At 38.1% G+C, this 10,525-nt stretch overlaps 2 protein-coding genes across 8 annotated transcripts; both read left to right on the forward strand.

Moving 5' to 3' along the window:
• Positions 1-351: 351 nt before the first annotated feature.
• LOC107045831 lies at positions 352-6,043 on the forward strand. 4 transcript variants are annotated; one of them, XM_015268210.1, is made up of 11 exons: positions 352-607; positions 922-1,080; positions 1,150-1,344; positions 1,548-1,667; positions 1,907-1,963; positions 2,617-2,728; positions 2,802-2,925; positions 3,002-3,137; positions 3,264-3,323; positions 3,764-3,889; positions 3,967-6,043. In XM_015268210.1, the coding sequence occupies exons 1-11, from the start codon at positions 589-591 to the stop codon at positions 4,704-4,706; spliced, it is 1,848 nt and encodes a 615-aa protein (XP_015123696.1). In that variant the 5' UTR covers positions 352-588; the 3' UTR covers positions 4,707-6,043. The 4 variants fall into 4 exon arrangements, with proteins under 4 accessions (XP_015123696.1, XP_015123698.1, XP_015123697.1 ...); XM_015268212.1 differs by lacking the exon at positions 3,264-3,323; XM_015268211.1 differs by lacking the exon at positions 1,907-1,963.
• An 88-nt stretch (positions 6,044-6,131) lies between these two features.
• LOC107045833 (sialin) lies at positions 6,132-9,450 on the forward strand. 4 transcript variants are annotated; one of them, XM_015268215.1, is made up of 10 exons: positions 6,132-6,606; positions 6,680-6,799; positions 6,882-6,965; positions 7,095-7,152; positions 7,335-7,573; positions 7,762-8,016; positions 8,084-8,274; positions 8,425-8,689; positions 8,770-9,144; positions 9,203-9,450. In XM_015268215.1, the coding sequence occupies exons 2-10, from the start codon at positions 6,746-6,748 to the stop codon at positions 9,413-9,415; spliced, it is 1,734 nt and encodes a 577-aa protein (XP_015123701.1). In that variant the 5' UTR covers positions 6,132-6,606; positions 6,680-6,745; the 3' UTR covers positions 9,416-9,450. The 4 variants fall into 4 exon arrangements, with proteins under 4 accessions (XP_015123701.1, XP_015123700.1, XP_015123703.1 ...); XM_015268214.1 differs by having other exon boundaries at positions 6,132-6,799; XM_015268217.1 differs by having other exon boundaries at positions 6,132-6,799; positions 7,765-8,016.
• The last annotated feature ends 1,075 nt before the right edge of the window (positions 9,451-10,525 follow it).

Below are 10,525 nucleotides of genomic sequence, written 5' to 3' on the forward strand. Positions count from 1 at the left end.
AAACATTGGGTGAGGAATAAAAACTGTGGTCAATCCAGACATGATTCAACTTTGAAATATCTCGAAAAGATCTTCCAATCATAAATTTAAAAATCTGAGTAACTTGTATTATTTATTTGAAGAGAATAATTTTGGGGATTTTTTTTTAATTATGAAAAAAAACTGCTAATGAAACTAGTAAAAATAAGGTGTGAAGGTATCGGACAATTGAGGGGATCATGCCCCAATTAAATCCACGTTCATTGCCCCCGGGGAGGGGAATATGAACGCGCGCGCGCCCGCGGGGCTTCTGCGACGTAATGCGCCCTGTGCGATCAACGTTGCAACCAAATACTTGATAAAAAAGGAAAGTACGAATAGAAGGGGTTTTTGAGAGAGGAGTGGAAGCAAGTGGAAGCGTGGAGCTGACAAACGGAGGGAAGTAGGGGAGTTCAGTCAAGCCGTAGCGCGCCGGCCGTTGCTGATAAATCCGTCAGTGTTTGTTGGTGACGACTGACGAGTGCGAACCACACGTTTATAAAATAATAAATACGATCGGCAGTTTAATCATCGAAATTTATAGGTGTCTGGTCCAGGGATTCTGGAAACATGGGGGATACGAAGACTGGTGAGTTGACCTACTTGTCGATAATTCATCGAGTTCTAGCGGGAAATACTTGAGAATATTTTTGCTTTTATTTTGAACTCGAGGTAATCTGCTCACCTTTATCGGGACTGAATAACGTCACGTTTCTGAGTCATTATCATTTCTCAATGGCAAAGAGTTGATGTGAGTGAACACATGGGTGTCATTATTAGACTGTTGTGTGCATCATAATAGGGTGAAGGCTCAAATGATGATATGAGCGAACGAGTTTGCTCATGACTTGGAAAAATTAGAGGAAAAATTCAGCTGCATGATTTGAACATTGGGTTTTGTAGAACACATTGTGATGACGCCGAAATGCAAGACTGCTAATTCAACGACACTGATCATCGAGAGACAGACGGTGGATCGTCTTCCTGAGAAGAATCAAAGGGACGTCCATGTGGCAGGGGGCGATCACAAGGGGATTGTCATCAATAAACATGCAGCTGCAGGTAGTTATCCCTCATCATTTAATCCGGATTAATTTTTCAATGGGGAAATTAATTGTCGATTTCAACCAGCGAATGGGATCTCGAGGCCTGCCCAACTTGGTCTCGAGTTTCGAGTCTTTCTCGTCAGTGCACAGACCAAAAAACATACCCAGGAGTCTAGGAGACTTCAATTCTGGTTTGTTAATTCATTACCAGAGGTTGAACAACCTCATGTGGCTCAGGAGTTCTTCAGGGAGCTGGTGAGTCCTCAGGAATTTCCTAGAGGTATGTGCATTTATATTTTTTATCCGCGAAAATTCGATTGAAAATGTTGAAAAACATTGACGAGAAATGAGAATTAGCCAGAGGCAAATTTTTCCCCTTCACTGAGGAAAATTGATTGATTGATGCAATCATTTGAATTTAATTACGTCGAGTTCATGCAAAAAAATGAAAATTTTCACGATTGGGATTAATTTTTACAACAGATTACGTCGGCTTCATCAAGAAGATAATGAAACTGATGCAGCACAAATATCCAAACATAAAGAAACTGGAGGTAGAGCTGAAACAGCTGGAGGAACCAATCACTTTACCAACGAGACCATGTAAATGATACTCAATTTATCACACACATTATAACGTTCATCTCAAATTGGTTCAAGTCCAAGTAATTGGATGCGGGGAGGGAGGGGGGAAAAGGGTCAGAGGACAATTAAATTAGTGTCGTTGTCGCAAGTGACTGTCAATTGACAAATGTGATTTGCCGGACAATTACCATTAATATAGATTTTTTTTTCTATTTACGAAAATGTTATAAAAATCTTTTGTCTTGCATTATTCACAGCTCGAAGTGGCAACTGTCTGTACACTCTACCGAGAAAGAAAAGTGTTCGGATATCAGGTTCGATTTAGGAAAGAGAAATCTTCACGTTTGCTCTGCAATTTTTTATCAATTCTCAATAATTTATTTGATTTTTCCTTCTCACAGGCTGTTAGATTTTGAAAAGCCCTGTAAAAAAATCAAACAGATGCTGTTTAAAAATAGATATCAATCATTTTTCTTCAATTTGACGTCAATTGAAGAAGGAGTTGACCACAATTGCACGCAATGTAATTGAAAATCTAGACAAAAGCACAGTTGAAAGATTTGTTCTGTAGATTTTTTTCATGAGAAAATGTTATTATTCACTAGTTGTTTCATATTTTTCATGGCTCATGGCTGTATTCATGTTTAGTGAACTTTTTGACAATTTAATGACACTCAACATTTTATGGATCTCAACAGTTGCAGATATGTTACCATAACAACATTGATTTAATAAGGATTGTTGCTTGGAATTTGCGTTTCTTACGAATTTGAATAATCGATAACTGACACACTGCCCTTGTTCTCAAGACTAGGCATGGATGACTACCATAAGACCCCTTTTTCCAGACACTAATCATCATGAAATATCACCATTCACGTTGTTCCATGAATTAACAGAGTTTCTCCATTTTTTTTTTCTTAAGCAAGCAATTGATTAATCTTCATCTTCGCGATAATTCTTTTAGTGTCCATTGATGAGACAGTCATTGGACAGGCAGTAGAATTGACCTCTGAGAAGGTATTGGAGCTGATAGAATCCGCCTACCCGAATCCAGTCAATGTGGAGGACATGGCAAAGTGAGTTTTTCATATACCCAAAGAGTATTGAAATTAAGGTTGCAATTTTTTAATGACGGTTTATGGCATTTAGGGAGTACAATTGGGAGCCTGATGCAGTGACTGGCATAATGCTGGCCCTCGAGAAAAAGGGAGTGGTGAAGGCTATGGGTCTTGGTGCTTTCACGAGAGTAGCTCATCAAGACACTCAAATTAAAGTAATTCAAATGAAATAAATTGTCAAATATCTCCTGACCAAATGATACAGTTCGTTTTATATTTTACGATTTTTAGGTGGTAAAACAAATGCCAACCATGGCGAGTGCAAAACAGCCAACAATAGCGATAATCACAGCTCAATACTGCGAAAAACTGGCAGTTGACTCGATGATCGAGAATAAAGAGACCTTTGTGCGCTACACAACTGTTGGTGAGTGCCTCCTATTCATTAATCAAATTAGCCGGAATGATCTAGCCTATTAATCTTCCAATTTACTGGATCGCATAATCTCTTCCCCCCTTTCCCAAGTTATTTTATGGTGCATGATAACTCTAGGTACTCCAAGCTCACCAGACTCCGTCGATGGGGGTATTCCGAAAGTCATTTGCCGATTTGGTAAAGTAGTTTGTAATACGAAATATCCGTGTTATGATTGTTGTTGAAAATCATTTCAAGGCTTTGGGAATGCTTGTTTGTTTCATCATCATCATCATCATCATCAAGGGGATCAGTGTTTTTGTATTTAAAAAATTATTCGCAAGATTATTTTCAGGAAATCACGAGCAAACAAATGGGTTTGTAGAAATGGATAAAGTATTTTATTAAATAAAAACTGCCATCTCATTTGTTTTACTAAATTATGTGTTGATAATGACGCAATTAAAGCACTTTGTGATCAAGATTTATGAGAGAATGACACTCATTCTAGTGCAATTCTTTCTCTCTCTCTCTCTTAATCAGAAGAACATAATCCAATTATATAAAATGCATCAGCACAAAGCACCTGTGATTCCCCCTCTTTAATTCCCCTGATGAAAATAAAAAATAATTTTCAGGAGAATCAAACGTGTACACCCTCGGCAACATCGGTGCCCATAGAATAGTCTGCACAAAGCTGCCGACAGTTGGACACACGAGAGAAGCAATGACAGCAGCTGGAAATACAACAACTCGTCTGCTGGGTAAAGTTTGCATAGGGGAAAAACCCTTAGAAAAGCTCTCGAAAAGCTCTCGAGTAAACGGTAAACTTTTCCCTCAGGCACCTTTCAAAAAGTCGACTATGTCTTTCTGGTGGGAGTGGGGGGTGGAGTGCCCCATTATACCGACTACAATAAGCACGTGAGACTGGGTGATGTAGTTGTCTCCCACCCGACTCCACTCAACAACAAATACGTCTACATCTACTGTGAAGGGGCTAAATCGAACGAGGATGAGAGTTATCACTTTGACACGAAGGAGTATTGTCCATCGAACCTGGGAATCCAGGAGATATCCCAGACCCTCAAGACGCAGGCAGATGAGGAGTCGAGCCCTCCCTGGAGGAATTACCTTAAAGAAGGTCTGGAGAACCTGGGCAATCTTCAGTCTCAGCACGACTTCCAAAGACCCCCAGACGAATCAGATAAACTGTACATGGCCATTGGGGAGAGGGATATCATCGAGGTGGAACACCCTGCAGCCCCTCAGGACACAGCCAAGAGGACCAACTGTCCCAAGATCCATCTGGCACCTGTAGCCTCAGGTCGAATAGTCTCTCGTGACGATCAACTCAGACAGATTTTCGCCTCTCGTTTTGGTTGTTTAGCTTTTGATGCTGAGATGGATGCAGTCGTGGAGAGCATTCTTGGCAATTGTAGGGATAGTTTTGCTGTGGTCAGGGGCATAGCTGATTACAAGGATGGGGCCAGGGGGAAAGAGTGGCAGCCCTACGCTGCCCTGGCTGCTGCCAGTGTCGTCAAGTCCATCATTTGTGCTATGGATCCACCTACTAATGTCTAAATTTGAGGTGATGTTTAATCAAATGAATTTCCAGCTAGTTAGTAATTGTCAGAAAGTATTCGTGAAATTCTTCTTCTGCGGAGAAGATTTAAGGAGTTACACAACTTTTTATTTCTAGGCTAAAAATATTTTAAAGACCATTTTGGCATTTTTTTCAACCCTAATGCCAAGTAATTTTTCATGTGGAGAATTGAGCAACTTCAATTGCCATCTAATTGAGAATTGCATCAAATACATGAGTCAAAAAAATTATTCTCAGTAAAATATTGAAAAAAAACGCCGTCAAAATATTCAATCAAATATTTCTGGTATTTAAAAAAGTGATTGAAAATTTATTTATATTTTCAACTGAATATTGAACCAAAGTAAAGTTGTTTATATATTATAGTGCAGCTCTTTGATTCATATTTCCAATAGAATTGAACTAAAAAAAAGCGTTCCTGATGAATCAGTTTTTAGGATTAAAAATTGAAGAAAAAACCACCCTCAACCAAAGGAGGGAAATATTGGAAATATATGATAAATAAATGAATAAGCTTTACAATAGGATAAAACAAGAAGAATAATATAAAATTTATGTGCCAGCGTGTTCAAATATACGAAAAGTACTGCCATAATTCATGATAATCGTTGAATATTTCAAACAGTTTAAAAAATAAATAAAACAATGAGAAAAATAAACGTAAAAGCACAGGGTAGTTTTAATGAGAGATAATTATGGCGTTTGAAACACCATTTTATCCAAGTGGACTTGGATTCAAAAAGAGAATAATTAAATTAAACAATAGATTATGCATTTGCGGCAGAATTTAGTCGAATTGAGGATATTTATTTATTTATTTTCATTCGCAGTCTGTAATATTTAGTTTATTTAAAACTAGACGAAAATCTAAAATTCATACTCACTAATTAGTGAGTATGAAAATATAATAGAGTTATATCAAAGATGAGAGTACTCGAGAATAATTTCAAATTCAAATTATCGGATAAAACCTAGAAGTAATTATTTGACTATCATTCTTAACCGCACGTTGACGCTAGTCGCCGTAAAACTGTGTTTCCTCGTATAATTAATAATAATATAAGTTAATTTAGATTTTATCCAATGGTGCAGTGCACGGAGTCAGCCTCTCCCATAGACTACTTATTCCGTCTCGCTTTTATGTATTATTATATCATAAAAAATGTCTTCCAATGGACCAATTGAGTAGAAACTACTTCATTATTCATAATTTCGTAATTTTTCAATGCGTTATAGAACTGTCGTTAATTGTCACTAAATTCATTCAACACGAAGAGAAGAAAAATAAAGAAATCATCGGTACCATGAGAATTAATTAGTTGTGATTAATTCAATTTCCCTCTCATCTTTCGTGTTGATGAGCACTATATTGAATGCAGAGATGAAGAAAATATGCTGCCATTGTCCCACAATTTGTTATGAAAAAAGTTATAGTCAAGGCATTTATTTTCATTCGCAGTCTGTAGTTTTTAGTTTAGGAAAAAACCTCCTAAATTGAATTTTCCATTGTCAAACATTGTCAAACGCCTGTTTGAGCTTCATTACGAAAGTATGTGATGATATATTTCGGACTATTTCATCAGCGTCAAGTGCAACAATAATCGTTAAAATTTCAACAATCAACTCAATGAATTGTCAAACCCCTTGACAACATGCGCTGGCGAATAATTATTTATCGCTTGACTAGCGGTAGAGCTGACAAGGTTGTTTTGTACTTATTACGACTTCGCCATCGTTGGAAGATGATATCGATAATACGTTTTGTATTACACGGGGCACTAAATTACTACATAAATGAACAAATGCTCAGTTCGTAAGGTGAAAACAAAGAATACTTTTCTCATTCAAATGAGTCGGTAACAATTCAATCGCATAAAAGTAAGTAATAAATTGTCTCACCATCGAAATCATTGTCTTCTTCTTTGATAGAATTTTATTTACCAAGTTTTAGATTGCAGAATTTCTAATTATATTTCGATCGAAAGAGTTTTCAAATTTGGGAATATCGATCAGAAAAATGAATCGAGATCATGTTGATTATCAGCGCGAGCATAAAAAACTTCTGGATAAAGTGAGTATTTTCGATTAGTTTATCATGATTTTTTCTGTGGAAATTGTTGATTATCAATAAGTATTACTTGTATTTTCATCAGCCAGCTGATGATTTAGTCGTCTCAGAATGTGACGATAATAAAATTACATCAATTGCAAACATTTGTGAGGATGATGATAAGCAGGTAAAAAATCCTTAATAATCGTGGAAATGACCACCAAAAATTTATTGTAAAATCCAATTTTTAATTATAAATTGGATAAAGCAATAAAAATTGATGAAATATACAATTGATTTTCCGGTTTTTCCATAGCTTCCAGAGAGTCCCAACACTGAGGCTGGTTTCAAAAGGATCATACGAAGGCTAACAGGTATGGCAATTTTGAAAATGAATCATTAACTGAAACTAATGTTGTTTTTCTTCCCCGAAAATGTAAAATGGGTGGCGGCTTTGGTAATCACTCAGACGACTCGGTTCTAAAAATTCTCCTCATTAAATTTTTTTCGTTGCATTTGTTATCAACAAATTTGCAAATTGGTAATACTTTTTGAGGTATAGGATGGCTGTCATGTCGAAACATTCTGTGGTACCTAGTATTCACTGGAGGTATCGTCAACTACATGATCAAGGTCAGTCTGAATCTTGTGATAGTGGCAATGGTGATACCGAGAACAGAAAAACCTAGCAGTCTAGCTGAATGCGATGCTGTTGCATCATTAGCACCAAATTTTAATTCCACGTTTCATTCTTACGAAATGTTGAATCAGTCGAGTGTGATTCCTGATATTGAGGTACATTTTATTGTCAGCGAATAATTCATTTAATAAGATTTTTGGTTGGGGGAGGAGGTAGCAAATTATCTTCAGGTGCGAACGAGTTTGCTCATGACTTGAAAGAATTTAAATACCTCTCTTCCACTGACGAATCTTGCCCTTTTGTTTTCGCTTTATGATTAATAATTCTTGATAAATTATTGCAGCAGCAGCAGCAGCAGCAGCACGTTGGAAATTTCAACTGGACTGAGTACCAGCAAGGCCTAGCCCTGGGGGCATTCTACTGGTCATACTGGACGACTCAAGTACCTGGTGGGATTTTAGCCCAGAAGTACGGAACGAAACTCGTATTTGGTGGAGCTAATTTCCTAGCTTCTCTCCTAGGGCTCCTGATTCCCACTGTCATCAAGTGGCATTTCAATGTCTTTCTGGTCCTCAGGGTTCTCCAGGGCGTAATTCTGGTGAATGAAAAAATTTCATACCAATTAAGGACCTCAGAATAATGATGGCCATTGGTCGGGATTTTAGGGTGTCGTCAGTCCGTCCACAAATGTCATGACAGCAAAATGGATTCCCCCAAACGAAAGAAGTAAATTTGTCAGTGCTTACATGGGTGGATCAGTGGGAATCGCAATTACATATCCATTATGCGCATTTATCATTACTTATTTCAATTGGGAAGCGGCATTCTACTTCGTCTCTGGCATCTGCATAATCTGGTAATGATGAAACTATTTGAAAAAGGATACAATGACCATTTTCACTGGTCAACTTTTTCATCAAGTTGAATAATTTTTCAACAACTAGTAACTGTAGTTACTCTCGCTCGTTTAGAGACTTTATAAATAACCGAATGGATATGTGAATAGGTATTGCTTTTGGTTGTTCTTCATGTTCGATTCACCCCAGCAGCACCCTAGAATCGCCAAAGAGGAGCTCGAGTACATCCTGGCAAACACTCCTGCCTCGTTGACAGCTTCAAGAAAACGAGCCATCCCGTGGAAAGCTATTCTCATCTCCCGGCCAATGTGGGTTACGGCTGTTGCACACTGGGGTGCCACCTGGGGGTTCTACACTCTTCTTGCTCAAGGGCCAACTTATTTCAGGTTCATACACGGATGGGACCTCAACGCAGTATGTAATAATAATAAAAAAAATATTATGAACTAATTGTGTATATGAAAGCGATTAATTTATTCTTTCTTTGTCTTCAGATCGGCCTGATTGCAGGAGTTCCCCACATTCTCCTCATGATTTTCTCCTACTTATTCGGTTGGTGGAGCGATTGGCTCCTGAAATCAGGAAAAATGACTCGAACAGGAGTTCGAAAATTGGCGATTACAATGTGCACGGGGGTTCAAGCGGCGTTCACTGTGGGTCTGAGTCTGAGTGGTTGTCAATCAACACTTGCCGTGGTCTTCATGCTGATGGGAACAACGGTGACGGGGGGAATATCAGCGGGAACCGTGGCTAATCTTGTCGATCTGAGTCCCAACTTCAGCAGTATTCTCTTGGGAATTTGTGGCTTGAGTGTTAATGGTGTGGGTGCCATTTCGCCGCTGATTGTTGGAGTCTTGACGAATGATAATGTAAGATTCATTTAATTCTTAGGGGAAACCGGCCCTTAATGCTTTTCTATATTTTCAGCAAACTATTGGACAATGGAGACTAGTCTTCCTCATAGCAGCTGCAAACATGATGATCGGTTTCATCATCTTCATGATTTGGGGAACAGCCAATGAACAGTCATGGAATTTCTCCATTGAGGAATCTGAACGTGCGGAGGAAATACTTTACAAGGAAAAAGACGTTCAATTATTTGAAAAAAACCAAGACGAAAGCAGTTTGTCAAAAAGTTGATTGTACAAATGAATAAATAAAAAATATCGACTGCATCTGCAGTGGATTTATTATTTATTTGTAAAATGAATTTGACCAAGACAAAAGTTGTGGGGAATGAGCTAAACTTCAATTTCCAGAAGAGAAAAATTAGATAGGAGAATTAGAATCGAAAATAGGACCCAAAAACTGAAATTTTAGTCAGTTTCTGGGTCCTATCTCCGTTAATTTCCGTCAAAAATGAATTTGACCAAGACAAAAAATGTGGGGAGTGACCTCAGCTTCAATTTCCAGGAGAGAAAAATGGGCAAGGACCATTAGAACCGGAGATATTTCCAAAAAACTGAGATTGAAATCTCAGTCGCTAAAGTCAGTTTTTGGGTACTATCTCCGTCAATTTCCGTCAAAAATGAATTTGACCAAGACAAAAAATGTGGGGAGTGACCTCAGCTTCAATTTCCAGGAGAGAAAAATGGGCAAGGACCATTAGAACCGGAGATATTTCCAAAAAACTGAAATTTTAGTCAGTTTTTGGGTCCTATCGCCAGTTCTAATTGTCCTATATCATTTTTCTCTCCTGGCGATTGAAACTGAGTTCATTCCCCACAAGTTTTGTTGTGGTCAAATTGATTTTTGCCGGAAATTGACGGAGATATGGCCAAAAAACCAAAATTGACCAAATTCAATCAGAAATCCTGTGGTGAGGAGGGTCCTATGGACGTTCGGGACCAATGGGCCCCGTTTGTGAATTCGATTGGGGTCACTTAACATAAAGAAACGATCCCCGCCGGTTTTGGGGGTGAAAAATTTTTTCCTCGAAAAAAATTGAAGGTTAACCCCTTTCCATTTTTTTCGATGAAAAAATTTTTCACCCCCAAAACCGACGGGGATTGTTTCTTCATGTTGAAAATTTTAGTCAGTTTTTGGGTCCTATCTCCGTCAATTTCCGTCAAAAATGAATTTGACCAAGACAAAAAATGTGGGGAGTGAGCTCAGCTTCAATTTCCAGGAGAGAAAAATGGGAAAGGACCATTAGAACCGGAGATATTTCCAAAAAACTGAGATTGAAATCTCAGTAGCTAAAGTCAGTTTTTGGGTCCTATCTCCGTCAATTTCCGTCAAAAATGAATT

This window comes from Diachasma alloeum, unplaced genomic scaffold (assembly GCF_001412515.2).
Source record: "Diachasma alloeum isolate Michigan unplaced genomic scaffold, Dall2.0 Dall_scaffold_01086, whole genome shotgun sequence".
NCBI classification, from domain to species: Eukaryota; Metazoa; Arthropoda; class Insecta; order Hymenoptera; family Braconidae; genus Diachasma; species Diachasma alloeum.

Excerpts from the sequence above, each read along its gene's own strand:
- LOC107045833 (XM_015268214.1), top strand. The coding sequence starts at position 6,746 with ATGAATCGAGATCATGTTGATTATCAGCGCGAGCATAAAAAACTTCTG. Across the intron at positions 6,966-7,094 it reads GTGAGGATGATGATAAGCAG|CTTCCAGAGAGTCCCAACAC; the intron begins GTAAAAAATCCT and ends GTTTTTCCATAG. Across the intron at positions 8,017-8,083 it reads TTCTCCAGGGCGTAATTCTG|GGTGTCGTCAGTCCGTCCAC; the intron begins GTGAATGAAAAA and ends TCGGGATTTTAG.
- LOC107045831 (XM_015268210.1), top strand. Across the intron at positions 1,964-2,616 it reads GAAAAGTGTTCGGATATCAG|TGTCCATTGATGAGACAGTC; the intron begins GTTCGATTTAGG and ends TAATTCTTTTAG. Across the intron at positions 3,890-3,966 it reads TACAACAACTCGTCTGCTGG|GCACCTTTCAAAAAGTCGAC; the intron begins GTAAAGTTTGCA and ends CTTTTCCCTCAG.